Here is a 14,881-nt window from a genome sequence, read left to right on the forward strand (position 1 = left end):
TAACCAACGAATATGGTGTTGCCATCCAACTACGCACTACGTCCCAATGTGAAAGTGTTTGGTGAGAATACAGAGCAGATCAGGAAACAATTGGCGTTCCAGGGAAACCCGAGCTCACAAGTGGCGCAGTTGCGAGTGTTTGTTGCGGACGTGCAAGGCGCATATAACTTGGTCCTCACGAAGTTCACCATGGCGGTCGTCATAACCATTTGGGTGGACTCGATACTCGAGAAAGGCTCTTATGCACGATGGCCAGACATTCGGCGGACCAGCAAGCACTCGTGTCAGTGTCTCGGGACACATCTCGGGTGGGTGAGTGGACCGGTTCATTCGTCCCTTCACATCAGCCGGACACTTCTGCCTGGCAATCGCCGCCGCCGCCTTTCACAATTGATTACGGCGATTATTGCCCAAGAGGGTTTTCTCACTTCAACGATGGATCGCCCAAGGCGTTCGAACCAGCAGACTTCGACTCAACAGAAGATACTGTCTTTTCCGGTGGGAACGAACCCAATCCGGTAGAAGAGGGTATCCTCGACCCAGACTTAGTTGACAAACTCCAAATCGACGTCGCCGACCAGTACCTCATCGAACAACGCCTGCAAGATCAGGACTGGGATACGATCAAGAGTGGTTTCGAAGATCGATTTGGCGTTTCTTCGTCGTCGAGCAAGTCAGCCTTGGCCATGAGAGTATCGCGACGAAGGAAGAAGCACAGTGAGATCCGCTCGCTATTCGAGCAGGCGACTCTGAAAAAACGGTCCAAGAGACAGCAAGGCAAGAAACACAGTTGGGAGACGGGGGTTCAGGATAGGCATGTGCGAGCGGAAGAGACGATAGGGCTGGAGCATGAGGCATGCGCGGAGCGGACGCCAAGGGAACGACGTGGAAGGCCCCAAGACACTTCGCCCGAGACCTGCGACCAGGAGCTCACACACTGCATAACGCCAAGGGAAGCCGCCGCGGCTGCCGATATGTTGCTGGCATTTCTCGGCCAGGCCGAACTGCGAGGAGTGATGGCCCAGGCGGACTGTCTGTCGATTGTAAGGGTCAGGAGTCGTTTGCGGGAGGAGGCCTATGTACGATGCAGGTGATTCGTCCAGACACGCAAAGCGGGCGATGATGTGGGAAGGGGCCGTGGTTGATGTTGTCTGCCACCCCAACTTCTGATCTTCGTAATACTGGCTGCGATTGCTGGCTGCGCTTGCTAGCTGCGCTTGCTGGCTGAGTTTGATTGATCGGGCTTGTTTCACTTCCTGGTGATAATGCAGCCCGTTCAAGCGCAAGAGTTCTCTGCCATTCGAGTGTATAACACCAGTCCATCGTTAGCAAAGAAATAGCAGACACGCTCTTTGCCTTCACTGTAGCTCCCGCAACTCTCCGCTTCTTCGGTCTTCGCCTGCTAGTGATGTGTTTCGCAGTCTCGAACGACATTGGAACTGTGCGTCAACCCAGGCGATGTCAGACTGTTCTCATGAGTTCTTCTGGAACGATTCGTCGCTAGGCTGCTCTCGCCGTAGCCACAGACATCTAGCGATGAAGTTGAGGCAATGTCTTCGAGCCGCTATCGTCGGCGCCTCGAGCGAATCCCGTTGTCTTAAAAAGAAATCTCAACGTTACCATCAAATGGATGCTCATCTTGCAGAGTTATTTAATTACAGCAGACGCTTATAGCGACACAAAGGGCGCCACTGTTGCGCAAATGCTGGGTTCGAGTGCGTCGCCTAACACACCCTTCGGTTTGATCATTTGATGGATGCGTTCGACCCACATTTGACTTGAACGTAACGATGCAGTGTCAATGGTGGGCTTGCTGAGATGCTCGTGTCACTGCGACGCCACGTGGACTTCTTGAAACCCTCCCGAAAGGAATGTCTTCAGAGCTAACCTTGTGGTTTTTTGCCGAGTTCTTGATTGTTGCGTGCCGGGAGGACAATGCTCTCAAATGACTGTCACAAAGGTAAGGCTCATGTTGTGAGATTACATAATCAAATCGTCGGTCGCAAGACCATTGGTCATGGGAGCTTTGACGCAAGCTCGCAGGTGGCATGAGCCTTATAAGAATAAGGAGTCGCGAAGAGTCTCGGCACAAACGGTGAGAATCAGGCACAACGTAAGTAGAGTATGAGTTCGGAATTCGGTCCTTGCAGCGCGTATTGCCGCTGTATGCTTCTATGTCTTCGCCGTGGTGGGAGCCTCAGCTGGCTGGAATGTGCACACTACAAGTACTGCCCCACGGGCCGACCATGTCCACCACCACGCTGCCCAAGCCGGCCAGGTCCAAAGGTGCCACGAAGGCGGTGAGACGGCAAGGGATGCACCCTGGGAGCACGTCGAATGGGCCAGTCCGCGTTGATGTTCGCTGCTCTTTGGGCGTATGTTCGCAACGGTCCTGGTCTGCCATACGGGGCAGACCTTCGAAGTTGGTCTTGAGCCGCGAAAAGGGGCTTCACGTGGTCGAAGGTGGACCCCCGCGACGCCTCAGTCAAACCAGCATTGACCGATTCGGTTTGGTCAACGTGTCGAATAGCCGAGTTCACTGGCGCCGACTGAGTGTTTGCCATACCTTTGGGATACCCACGATGTCTGGCGTGCGCAATTTTGGAAGCTAGTTGAAAGAAGTGACGCAAGCGCCTAGCCCCGGCTGTTTGCTGGGCATGACAAGTAACAACCGCCTTGGCGTTGGTTGCGTTACTGACTGGTGTTTGTCCTAGCTCGGTGTCTGGCTCGACAATCCCAAGGGGAATGGGCTTTCTGTAGGACGCATCGCTCTGCTGCCTTGCCACGCTTGCGACTGAGCCCCGGGCTGCATCGCCAACAGCCGAAAAGCTCTGTTGTTCGGCGAAACGGTTCGCGTGGCTGATCGGACGGGCTTTACTAGCGGCATTTTGCCCACACACCAAACCAGCGTGAACAGGGCCGTCTGAACAGTCTTGACTGCCGACGGCGACGTCAGGACATACCCCTTTGCCGCTCCCATGAGTCGTGTGAAGCCTTGCATCGTCTGGGGGTCTCTTCTGCGGACTATCTGTTGCCGAGCTCGGTTGGCCTATGCAGCAAAGAGCGACAGCGGCATCCACCACATTATGATCCTCGCTGGTCGCCGTAGCGTTTCCGTCTTGCAAAAGGGTGCCGGTCCGCGGCTCGCTCGAGGAGCTTCGGGCAGGATGTTGCAAGACAATAGGTTCCGTGCCATTCAGTAGCACCCTCAACTAACAAACCAACTTTGTCAGCTTGAGAAGAGGCTTTTCCTAGACGGACAACTCACAAGTCGGTTCACGTCTGGGACGTCATGTCCTTCGGGAACAAAGGCAGCCCCGTCGAACCGTCCAGAAATCGGGTTGTAGTAGACGACGGCGGAAAATACGCCAGCTTCGTGGCCCAGTCGGCTCACTTGCTGCTTGATGCTGCCACCAAATTCCCGGGCTTTGGTTTCCATGTTGTTGGCGCCTGGAGAATCATCTGTCGGAAACGCCATCAAGTTAAGTGCTGGTTGAAAGTGCAGGAAGAGTGTGAGTTTGATGGTTGCAAGAAGTCACATCGTCTCGATTCAAGCCCTTTTAAATACTACTCAAATACTCAAGGAGGCAGAAATGGCGATTGCTGGCTTCGCCGGGTCAAGATGTGACTATAAACATGGACTCGAATCCATTGGCAGCGGGGGCAGGCCATATCGCAATCTGGCTCCAACAGGGTGTTTAGACAGACTCCGTACTTGACGTCCGTTTTGGAGAGGTATCCACGCTTCTGCGGGATCTAAGCTTTCGTTTTGGAAAATGGACCCCGCATGAAGTGAGGTCCCAGTGGGGCTTCTGCTTCTTGCCCGGCCTTGCGTCAAATTCCAAATTTCGGCTTATCTCACTTCAGTCTCCAAACGCCATAATCTGTTACCAGACTTGTTTTGCTCTACCATCCAATTTGCCGTCCAGACAGCGCGCGCAGCGAACCTAGGAACATACGGCTTCGTCGAGATCTTGGACCCTTGACTGAAGATTGGCTGATGATTTGCGCATGACTGTGAATAAGGTGCAACGAGATGGGCATTCAAATCAATTGATCGACGAGCGGCTTCGGCCTAACTGTGTGGGAGTTTGACGTAAGGCAGGTATCAACGATGGTCCCGGGTGCCTCTCTCCATAGCGTATCTCACTAAACCACTCTGGTTGAAGGCATGAGCAGCAGGCGGAGATTCGGGACAGGTGCAGGCCGAAGGCCGACGAAGCAAGTCACCACCCACACTGGATCTCTGAGTGAACATAATTGCCGTATAAATGAGAGTGTCCCGACAGTCTGGTCATTGGCTAAAGCAAGTTTGCTCATTTACACCATCCTGGCTCCAACAGAGGAAGCACCTCGAGAAGCAAACAAGGTCCGCCAATATGAACGCCACCCCGGTTCCAACACGAAACCTTCAGATGTTTTCCAAGAAACATCACCCCAATTAGCACCTGCGTCGCAGAAGGCAAATTAAGTCCGCCAAAGCAAACGCCACCCCGGTTCCAACACGAAAACTTCAGCGATTTTCGTAGCGAAACATCACCCTGGTCCCGACTAGCATCATGACGATTGCATTCACGAACACTCCGGGCGCTCTACGCGCCAGAATTGATGAGATCTAACTTTGGTCGGTTCTCGCAAATCAGACCATTCGCACGAACCCGTCACCACTTAGCGCCATTGCAACGTCAAGGTTTCATCAGCCGGTTGGAAGTTAAGCTCGTCTTTCAAGACGTTGAATCCGTTGAGCCTTCAGAGGACCACCCGCGTAACCGATCTCGCTTCTGTTGGGTTGATAAGCTGCTCAGCGCGAGGAGTATATTGCCTTCACCGCGTCTGACTCATCTGCTTCGTCTGCAGAACTTCGGTTCGGCTTGATTTGTCCAAGACATCCGCGAAACACAGCAGCACTTGCCTCACATCACGACAACGATGGACCCCTCTAAAGTCCGGACGGCAGTGAAGCGATTCGTCTGCGATCTAAATGACATTCGCCGCCGCGCAGAAGAGCGAGAATCTGCTGCAAAGCGCGACCTGGATCAAGAGGCACCGGCACTCCAAAGAAAGGTCAGTGTCCTTCGCAAGCGAAGGACACAGCTAACGGAGGAACTGACTGCGCGTCGACAAGAAGAAGATCATGCCCGTCAGCGACTGGTAGAGCTCGAGGAGGCCTACAATGCGTCTGTTCAGCATAGGCTTATGGTCTCGGCCTTGCCAAGCACGCAGACTTTGGTAAGCAATATCTACACGACTCAATCAGCTCACACTAACATCGCAGCTTGACTTCATACTCGGCGACCCGGCTCCCTCGGATTGCGCGTCGCCCAAGCCACTTGCTTCAACACGGCCTTGTTCAGGTATCTTCATGGAAGTAGGCCACGCTGATGACTTGGCTCTGGACACCGAAAAACATAACCCTTCTTGTCTAGCGCCACCTGCGTCCATCCCCACCCCTCCAACGAAGAGGCAGGCCGGATACATGCATGGGATGCCGGGCAAACGACGTCGCCATCAAGCCTCGGCTATGGCATTGGTCGAGGAGACAGTCGGCAATGATGGGCTTTGCGACGATGGGAACGCGAGATGCGATCACAGGACCATTCAAGACGGCGAGGGATGGTCTATCCTCGGGTGCAACGAACACCATGCAGAATTTCTGCACCCGGAAGCATGCAAGCTGTGTATAGATGCGCATCGGGCACCACCTCTTAGCTCGACGATGCCGCAGAACCTCAGCGGGGCACACGGTGTTGTTGGTGCGCTCGGAATCGATTTTTAGGGATATAAAGGAGCGCATATAGCAATGCAAAGGTTCTGCCGAAGATCATTGGTGGAAAGCAGCATGAGACGCAGTCATCGGGAATCTCGAAAGCCCGCAAGTCCAATATTATAACGGACGTACTCTGCGAAAACAGCCTCGAGTCCGGCAAACGGGTCAACGGGAGTGAGTCAAGAAAGCGATACTACTAGCATGGGGGATTGGTGACAAGCAAGGCCTGAAATTACACGCAGGCATTGGCGTAGAATAACGGAATGATACGTATGTTTTTGGCCATCAACGACGGTCAGTAAGAATTCGTCCAAGTGTCTCTATCAACGCATAAGTGCCATAGTGTGTAATGAGGTGTGCTTCTGGCACGATTTCGTCTCTCTGCTTCCGGATAACCCTGCCTAGCCTCTCCCCGTTCCATGACCAGAGGCGCCCGCGACGAAGGAAAGCGCACAAGTCAGGTCGTCTTCTACAAGATCAATCATCCAAGCAAATATTGCGGGCGTGACAGAAAACTAGAGAACCTGTTTACTATGGTGGGCTGGCGCGCGGCGTGGGGCATCGTGCTAGCCTTGGCGGTCTACCCAGCTTCTCCCTGGCGTGGCGGCGATGTGGCCTCAAATATTTGAGGCCGAGAGTGGAAGCCTGGGCCGCTATCGCCGGGGAAGCGTCCCCGGAGTAGACCAGGCAAGGATTGTTTGCCCAATCCAAAATGGGAAGGACAAGAAACAGGCCATTGCGTGCTTCTATGCCCAACGCTCATCAAGCGCTGGAAGACACTGTTGGTTTCGAGGCCGTCTGTACGCTGTGGATACACACCGATCAGGGGCAAAGATGTTTGGCCTTGCTGTTCTTGCCCCTGCGCAGATCGGCCTTTGTTCGCGAGGTGCTGGTGCGCTTGAGCAAGGACCAGGAATTCCTAACGTATGCATCATGGCACATGAGTGGAGTGCATTGGACAATGGTCAGTTGATGAACGAGGCCGGCAACGGTACCCGCATATCCAATCACTATTGACAACTCGGCCTCTTTTCTTTCCACTTTTGTTCTTCGCAAGCTCGAGCGGGATGGTCTTGGACAGCCCACCAATGCAGAGGGCGAGATGCGTGTGGTGACCTACACGACTGTTAACGAGCATGCACAGAGACATGATAAATCGATATGGAGCTGGGAACGTTTAACATAGAACAGCTTCGTCGAGTGTGTGGGCCGGGATTGACGTGGAACAGGAAGAACCAAAGGAATCCTAGCCAAATGATGGCATTGAATATGGTGAGAACCCGCATTTTTGTTACAGAATGTAGCCGACTTTTGTTTGCTTATATACTGAACTCCGAGTGTTCATGACAAGCTTGGCAAGGCCTCGAGGTGAATATAATCACAACCAACAACGTACATTAGGCTAGGTACTATGGTATTTGGTAATTCAGATCCGATGCAATAGCTCGATTATCCCAATGTTCAGTATTATACTAGAAAGGCACAATCTCTTCCACAAACTCTGTTTCTCTTCAGCTGCCTGCAGTGCCTCTTGCAGCAGCTGCTTCGATGCAAGCTCGTCGTTGAGGATATCTTCGAAGGTTTCGTGATTATACATAGTTATGAATGTCGGTCAGGAGATGATCAGTAAAACTCGGAGTCAGATGCCACACTACGACAGCCAAAAGATGATGTAGGATATCAATCAGCACTGCCACAATTAGAGTTTCCCATGACCAGTTATTTTGCGCGGGGGTAAATTTATAATGCAAGTCGCGAACATCACCTCGATGGATTCTCCAGTCCTGTGAGCAAAGAAGCCTTTAACCGGATACTGACAATGAAGTTTCATAACATCTCTTTCACTCAGGGCGCTCTTTGATTATTGCTGGCAAGGCGTAGCCTCGCCCACGTGTGACTGGCGAAGAGAACCGACGGGGTAGGAGTCATAAGCACAATCATCGGTCCATATCTCGTAATTCAATCCCATCCCAACGTGGTGACATCGTTCAAAGTTACATAACGGAATGTGCGTTTCGGCAAACTTTGACATAGAGGTCGTAAGACTTCGTACATCGTGGTTGTCTTGTGCCATTGGTCCGCCTGAAAGATCATCTGCTGTTGTTCCTCAGCAAGAGTCAACATGTGAAGGGGTGATCGTATTACCACATATAATGACCTCCAATTACCTTCACCACAAGTCCCCATAGCTACGGCTTCTGAGATAGGTCAAAGTAGGGTCTTTTCAACCAGATATATCTACACAACTCATGGGTCTGCATCTTTGTTGAGCATTGATAAGGAAGGATTGCTTCTAAGCACGTCTCTTTCCCCTCCCGACATCAAGAAGTCCAAGATGCGGCAACATCGTATTTAGCGGGAGTCTTATCCGTTGTCTCCTCCTTGGTGTGGATCTGTGTCTAGCACTCTTCGTCTCCCACCATCGCGTACGTGGCAGAAGACAAGCAAAGAGAACCTTCAATGGTGGAACTAAATGATGTAAGCATCTGATCTTGCACTCTACGTCGCGTTAAACCGAAACCCCTTCAAAGGAAACACAAGGTTACGTGTGATTGGCTGTAAGAATACACTGAATAGGCCCTAAATTCATCTGACTTAATTGGGGGGGTGACAGTTCCCTGTCAGCCTCTCCAAGAATGACTTTGTCCATTCATTCAGTTGAAAAGACATCTGTACTTGGACTCAAATGTACACAGGCGGTTAGTCGAAGGTTATCGGACGTACAAAGCCCACTTGCCCATTTGTATCTAAAATTCTGAACATGAAGATTGACATCGAATGTGGGTGATTTGAGTCTTGTGGTTTTTAGACCCGCGTTCAGCCTTGCACAATAGCATTGGTACACAACAGTGGCCACAAGACGGAATGTTCCTAAGGACATGCAATGGCCTTTCTTCAACATGCAGAAGTCACGAGATGTTTCATTGTATGAAAAGTTCTATTATGCAGATGAGAAGTATTCTTCCCCTCGAGGGTATACGTATAGTGATCATGAGATTAGCAGCTGCGGATCGAGCCATGATGACATGTCGAGCAATCCTGGCATCTCAATGCCGGGCAATGCCGGAACCGAGGGAATCAAATTCCATGGCAGCATTTGGCTGTAGCCTTCCGCAAATGGTGTTTGACACACGGAATTGGGGTAAATGTTGTATTCTGGGGGGGGGGAGCGTACAGTCGAGTGTGCTGCAGTCCCAGTAGGGAGTGGTAGATGACATCGGGAAAGGATCGGACGACTCGGTGTACCCTGTGTCAGTGATTGGCGTGCCTAACTCGACTGTGCCTGACGCATCGGGCTGAGGCGTCGAAGGCCGCGTCTCACCTAGCACAACATACTTCAATCGCTGCATGTCGTTGCTTGCTGTGGCTTCGCGGACTTCCCGCATTTTCCTCCGGAGATGATCCACTTCTGATTGGAGGCGTTCAGCTTCCTCCTGTTTCTTCTTTCGGTGCTTGGCCTGAGCATCTCGATTCCTTTTCTTTCTCATCTCTGGTGAAACACGAGTCATATTTATCGTGAGATGATAGGAACTTCTGATGGTTTTCAATGGAAGCCGACAGCCCATTGATATATCACCCAAGCTTCGTATGGAATAGCGAAAATACTAGGGGTTGGCCTGTCGGCTCGACAGTCTGAAACCATTGCCATTCAGTTTCAGAGATGAGATTTACATAACATCGATGTTTCAGATCACGCGCTCAGGAACGTTGAGAAAGGCACCACTTTCAGGAGCATAAGCTGTTGGGCGAAAACAAACAAGGGTACCGACGAAGATCTCGCATACAGCGAAGGGTACGGCACAGCCTCAGAGGGGCCTTGAACGAGACAGAAGTGATATTGAGCACAGTAGGAGAGCACATGAAGTGATAATCACAGCAGTAATGATATGGAAGCTGATGATACAGTACATTAACTCATCCCAATTCCGGTGTGTGAGAGCTAGACAGTATAGGGCATCTTGCACCGCTTAGCTTCTTTTTCCAGAGGCGCCAGCACACACTTCGCGCTACCTCTTGGGTCTAGACCGACTAGTCAGCCTTTAGAATAAGTCTCGAGACGTCAGTTTGCAGAGGCTCAAGCGTGATCTGTTATCGTAGCTCGTTAGTTAGTGTCAACGTAACATGACATTCGATGATTGATCTGATTATTCCCTATCACCTCATGAAACGATCACGAACAGCGGCGGGACGTTATGGGTGACTCACTACTGATACCTGGAGCAATCGATACTTTTGACCTGTTATGTTACAAACTCATCCCGTGCAGTTTGCGTTGGCCGACATCAGTGTATCACGTGGCCCCTACACTTCATGGTGTGTGGAGATGCCCACTACCTACGAATAGTCTTAGTAGACTTTGGACGCATTATCGAAACGAAAGAAGACCACGCCGTCGTGAATTTATCCATGTTCTAGCAATGTAAATCCCTTTTCTTGGGTAAAATGGTGATCTCTCGTCCCCCTAATCTGGTTGAGGTTCATCTCACAGTCAGCGGTTGAAAGTTGAAGTTGCCTCTTCGCCTCTCATGGGCATATTCTTGAGTGTGTCAGCCGTTGGCTGTACGAATAGATTTTAGCTCCGAGAACGGGGCGAGCACTCATGGTTCATGGAACAGCCGAAGCAGACCATTCAGGCCTTTAAGGCAGAAGGCAATGATTGACGGCGAGGTTCAGCTGATCGTACCAATACGTCTCAAACTCCAGTTAACAACCAATAAGTCAGTAGCCAGGGGCGATCACAACGCCGAAGCCCACATTGTCAAAGTTGACGAACCGATACTCCAGCACAGCCTTACGCAATGTGTTCTACTTGATGGAGAGCTTGATACTGGCAGGTGACCCTAATCTATCCCTGATCGTCGCGAATCAATTAGCACATTTGCTCGCAATCACAGCGAGGACTGATCATGGGTCGACAACTTAGCGTAGGACTCCAGATACACCGACCAGATCAATCGATGTGGTCGACCGAGCTAACTGAATCGGCATCCTTCTCATCCATTTCCGGCACTGCCATACTTCCTAACTCTCCTTGATTCATCACGGCAAGTGGAGAAACTGTGAAATAAATTGAGGTTTTAGTCAAAAGAATGGCTGATTTCTCATAGATGATGCCCAAAGCTAACGTTTGAGGGCTTGAAATGAATCACCATGTCACAAATATGTTTCAGTACTAATGAACAAAAGTGTTTTTCTTAACAACGCCTTGACATAGCAGACATTCTCATTGCCTCTGAAGTAAGGCTGAATCAACACTAGAGCTAACCAGCAGCTCCCGACTGAGACCGAACTTTATTCAATCGGAGACTACTTGCTGCCATTCTCAGGAGTTAGCCGACCGAATCAGCGGCCAGACTGACCATTGACGCTGAGCAAGCCATCGCCGGCAAATAGCAAACATTGACGAGCCAGAACAGATGACCTAGCGCCTATCAGATCGTTATTAGCCAAGTTGGCTTTGCAAATATCCACTGCCAACTCCCTCACTGCAGCTTCGTTATCGTCGTCCATCTCAAGAAGCTGAATGAAGAAATATGGGGTTGGGTGGTTGACGCGCCACTTCAGTTCAGTAAGAATGTCCATTTCTAACCGAACGAAGAGTCTCTTTTCTCGATAACACCCTTCGGGAATGAACCACATAAGCCGCTGAAGAGATGGTACCCGCTCTTTTTCTTCAATGTACTTGGATGCAATCCATAAGGCAGTACAGCTGATCAACTTGTAGTATGCCTTCCCACAGAAGCTTTGTTCACAGCAGAACCTGTCGACAATGTTGACCGATAAAAACAGCGTTTCTGGAAGTAGGCCAAGCATAGCATGAGCCACTTGGAGATATCGGACGATGTCCGGTCTCATTTCTTTTATCCCAGCCGGGAAGCGGCTCATGTCGGGCATCGTCTGGGCCTTGGCGTTTGTCAGTTTAGCGGAACCGACCTGAGTGTCAGGTTATCTGAACTTCTGAAGTACATGCCTCTATGTGCTTCATGTATTTGAGGATATCTTGAGAGTACTCGACATTTAGCTCATGCGTTCTGGAGAGAGATACCCTCTGCCTTTTCGCGATGGGCACCTCGTCGGGGCTCCCAAGCTCAGTAGCATCTCGTTTGAGCACCTTCCGCATAGTTGTAGGTGGGAAACTGAGCTCAGGCTGCAATGAAAAAAAGAGTGTATAGTGATGTAGAAGTCGTGGTTCGGGAATCTGGTATATGAGCAAAGGACAACAAGTCAGTTCAAATCTGGTGTTCACATGGTGGCCTTCACATGTTTTCTTTATTGCTCCCTTTTCCCCTAGCGCCTGTAGATCTAGGCGTTTTGATGACCCAAATAGTTTCAGAATAACAACGATCGCAGTTAAGGTGGCGCGTCAGCAACAAGAAAGCCCGTTTTCGAGACGTGAAGCAGAAAGCGGTTACTTCGGGAGGAAACGAGTTCGATGGCTGTCATAACCAGTCTTTCCATAACAGTGACAGAATAGTGAATATACTAACATGATACTAACATGGGTGAGGAAGAGGGACTAGCCACTCAAAGCCCACCGCAGCAGATGGGGTGTACGTAGTGCAGAGTCAAGATGGACGTGTCGTCGATCTATCATAGCTGGCGGCGATAACATATGTCGTAAAATTCACTGTTCCTCAAGTGCTACCATGGCAGTGAGGAAGTTACTGGGCTTGTGATTGGGGACATCGCCTAACGAGCTTCATTGATTGGGACGAGGTGATGTAGTATATTGTTACTATTACCAGCCTGCTCCATATATATTCTGGAAGGAATGTGTCAAGGGATTCAAAAGTCGTTTTCACGGAATCACGTCAAATGGTACGTCGTTTCAAGCATGATGGCAAACTAGGTTCTTGCCAGCTACAATTTTCTGATAGTAAGCTATATTTATCGCGTTTGGGCACCAAGTTGGATCTTTAACAGGTGGTATTACTGTTTCTCTCAGAAACAAAACTCCGCAGTTTGAGTAATGCCACGATGAAACCTGCGGGTATACTTTGTATTTGCCCCAATTCAACGATGGAAGGAGAAAACAACATAGAGCCTAGATGCCAAGATGGCCGGACAGTAGCATAGCCCACGCCGCCGGCTTACGCGCCCAAGTTTTGTTTGACGAACAGCTTGTTTTCCAGTCATGATCTAACTAGCAACATTTCAAGAGAACATACTGATTCAAGGCTGACGTTAACTTTGCCCATGCGCAAGGATGTCTCGTATGAAAAGCGTACTCTTAACAGCCCACCACTGACTGCTCTTGACGTCCGAAGTAAGCAGATCTGGATTGCTGACTTTACTACGATGACGCTCTCAATCATTTGCGGTTACGTTAGCTGCCACATGCCTCGTGCATTGATGTTTTGGGAGTTATTCTTGGTGCCGCTAAATGGCGTTAACAGAAATAACATGCGTAGCACAGTATCAACGAAAGTCTGCAACTCTCTCACTGCTTATCGGTCGAATGCAAAGGCGAGAATTGATTGACTGACAGTGTCTGGAGGACTAAGACTTGACCATTATTTCCACCCAGTGCTGCCCGGATTCAGGCTGGGAGACTGCATCGTTCACCTTTCTGCACGAGAACGCGAAGACACCTGAAGGTTGCTTAGGCTGGAGCCTGTAACTGCATAAAGTCGTGCCATTCAGCCAATTAAGTCGCCGGAGTAGGCGCCACGTCCATCGGATAAGAATGTCTAACGAACGTAGCCATACAAAACGAGTCTGAGGACCATAGGTCGACCATCTTGACAGGCGACAACACACATCGCGTAGCATTGAGAAACAACATGGTTTCATTTGCCAAAGTTCTAACGGAGGCACGGCGACTTCAAAGAGCGCAGGCACCCCTTGAGCGCCATGAAGAAACCTTTCCTCCGCCATCGTTCCTGCGACCAAATGAACAGCGAATGGTTCCGCGACTAGAAGCGCCCATGCCGTCACGAGAACTTGTAAGACGTCGAAGATCACCAAGAGCAGGCCATGATGCACCTCAAATTCGATCCAAGTTCCATATTGAACCAAATCTTACTGGCATCGACCCGACATTGATCAGACTTGCGGAACCAAGGCATGTCATTGAGTGTATGGGACATCAGAAGCCCGCCCCACAACTCGACTGCCCGGAAGTGGACGACTTCCTTCTGCTCAAGGACACGGACGTGATGGAAGATGAGATCTGGTTTGCTCTGACGCCGATCACCCGATTCTGGAATCCTAACGCAGCATATGAGGCGAGACGCATTCTGGCCAAAAATCGATTCGACTGCTTACTGGTCATCGGAATATGTCGCAACAGTACCGAATTCAGCCTCCACCTTTTAAACGACTACTGCCCGGGCCCCACACTCGAGCCTTGGAGATTGGCTGAACATACGCTGGACAGGTTGCTCGAAAGCAATGGTTGGATAAGCATCGAGGATGGGATACATCTACAGAGCGCTTATCTCGCCATCGGCCGCGTTTTCCACAACGGCTACCGTGTACTTCAGCGACCTGGATCGGATGTCGAGTACCAGGGGATTATTGTAGTTGGTGCCTATGCAACGCATTATAAATTGGCCCGATTGAAAGAGGTCGACTGGCTTATCTTGCACGAAGATGTCACAACAATGCTAGAATGCATCACCAGTAAGCCCCTGCGTCTCTCATAAAACGGCAAGACCGTACGATGAAATAGTTCTAGATGGTATTTCATCACCCACAAGTTCTAGTTGACTCCATGAACCTTGTGGCTGTTGAGTGGAGTGGACTGATGGCGTGTTATTAAGCGTGTCCACCTTGCCCAGTAAGGCTGGTGCTAGTCCATCTCATCTATGCCTCCTGTTCAGTCTTCTTGACGCAAGAACTGTCAAATTGAGTCGATATCTTGAACGCGACACGTTAGTCGTCCAACCGTCGCCCTGCGTCAGCACACGCATGAGATATACAAATACTCACTCGATATATTGCTGGATATGTCTTTCCGTCGCTGCTAATATGGACAGTGATCTGTTTTGGTCTTTGACAGCCGTGCGGCCGAGTGTTACGTAGTTCTAGCAGAGGGTTGACCAGGCGTCGCTCCGGTCGAAGCGGTAGCCGGCTCATCGCGCGAGGGACACAATCAAACCACATACGTAG

The 14,881-nt window shown here is 50.5% G+C and overlaps 7 protein-coding genes across 7 annotated transcripts; 3 read left to right on the plus strand and 4 right to left on the minus strand.

Annotated features, from left to right (window-relative positions):
• Positions 1–248: 248 nt before the first annotated feature.
• Positions 249–1,094, plus strand: BDP55DRAFT_636590 (uncharacterized protein; the record flags this gene model as incomplete). The annotated part of the gene is made up of 1 exon (XM_060572900.1): positions 249–1,094. The coding sequence occupies one exon, from the start codon at positions 249–251 to the stop codon at positions 1,092–1,094; it is 846 nt and encodes a 281-aa protein (XP_060424514.1).
• A 1,125-nt stretch (positions 1,095–2,219) lies between these two features.
• On the minus strand, positions 2,220–3,478 carry BDP55DRAFT_636591 (uncharacterized protein; the record flags this gene model as incomplete). Its single annotated transcript, XM_060572901.1, has 2 exons — positions 2,220–3,212; positions 3,269–3,478. The coding sequence occupies 2 exons, from the start codon at positions 3,476–3,478 to the stop codon at positions 2,220–2,222; spliced, it is 1,203 nt and encodes a 400-aa protein (XP_060424515.1).
• A 1,222-nt stretch (positions 3,479–4,700) lies between these two features.
• On the plus strand, positions 4,701–6,076 carry BDP55DRAFT_331179 (uncharacterized protein). Its single transcript, XM_060566845.1, has 2 exons — positions 4,701–5,229; positions 5,276–6,076. Exons 1-2 carry the CDS (start codon positions 4,930–4,932, stop codon positions 5,774–5,776), a joined length of 801 nt encoding a protein of 266 aa, XP_060424516.1. The 5' UTR covers positions 4,701–4,929; the 3' UTR covers positions 5,777–6,076.
• A 584-nt stretch (positions 6,077–6,660) lies between these two features.
• Positions 6,661–6,952, minus strand: BDP55DRAFT_678355 (uncharacterized protein). The gene has a single exon (XM_060575984.1). The coding sequence runs from the start codon at positions 6,915–6,917 to the stop codon at positions 6,699–6,701; it is 219 nt and encodes a 72-aa protein (XP_060424517.1). The 5' UTR covers positions 6,918–6,952; the 3' UTR covers positions 6,661–6,698.
• A 1,862-nt stretch (positions 6,953–8,814) lies between these two features.
• BDP55DRAFT_754976 (uncharacterized protein) lies at positions 8,815–9,301 on the minus strand (the record flags this gene model as incomplete). The annotated part of the gene is made up of 1 exon (XM_060580734.1): positions 8,815–9,301. The coding sequence occupies exon 1, from the start codon at positions 9,274–9,276 to the stop codon at positions 8,815–8,817; it is 462 nt and encodes a 153-aa protein (XP_060424518.1). The 5' UTR covers positions 9,277–9,301.
• A 1,683-nt stretch (positions 9,302–10,984) lies between these two features.
• On the minus strand, positions 10,985–12,381 carry BDP55DRAFT_678358 (putative G1/S-specific cyclin). Its single transcript, XM_060575985.1, has 2 exons — positions 11,739–12,381; positions 10,985–11,671 (listed from the first exon to the last, which is right to left on the minus strand). The coding sequence occupies exons 1-2, from the start codon at positions 11,886–11,888 to the stop codon at positions 11,111–11,113; spliced, it is 711 nt and encodes a 236-aa protein (XP_060424519.1). The 5' UTR covers positions 11,889–12,381; the 3' UTR covers positions 10,985–11,110.
• A 1,170-nt stretch (positions 12,382–13,551) lies between these two features.
• Positions 13,552–14,417, plus strand: BDP55DRAFT_754979 (uncharacterized protein; the record flags this gene model as incomplete). Its single annotated transcript, XM_060580735.1, has 1 exon — positions 13,552–14,417. The coding sequence occupies one exon, from the start codon at positions 13,552–13,554 to the stop codon at positions 14,413–14,415; it is 864 nt and encodes a 287-aa protein (XP_060424520.1).
• Positions 14,418–14,881: the final 464 nt, after the last annotated feature.

Source organism: Colletotrichum godetiae (assembly GCF_030913485.1).
Source record: "Colletotrichum godetiae strain CBS 193.32 chromosome Unknown BDP55scaffold_56, whole genome shotgun sequence".
NCBI lineage: Eukaryota > Fungi > Ascomycota > Sordariomycetes > Glomerellales > Glomerellaceae > Colletotrichum > Colletotrichum godetiae.

Coding starts and splice junctions, on each gene's coding strand:
- BDP55DRAFT_331179 (XM_060566845.1), top strand. CDS start 4,930: ATGGACCCCTCTAAAGTCCGGACGGCAGTGAAGCGATTCGTCTGCGAT. Junction 5,230..5,275: donor TGCCAAGCACGCAGACTTTG/GTAAGCAATATC, acceptor CTAACATCGCAG/CTTGACTTCATACTCGGCGA.
- BDP55DRAFT_678355 (XM_060575984.1), bottom strand. CDS start 6,917: ATGTCTCTGTGCATGCTCGTTAACAGTCGTGTAGGTCACCACACGCAT.
- BDP55DRAFT_678358 (XM_060575985.1), bottom strand. CDS start 11,888: ATGCGGAAGGTGCTCAAACGAGATGCTACTGAGCTTGGGAGCCCCGAC. Junction 11,672..11,738: donor AATACATGAAGCACATAGAG/GCATGTACTTCA, acceptor ACAAACGCCAAG/GCCCAGACGATGCCCGACAT.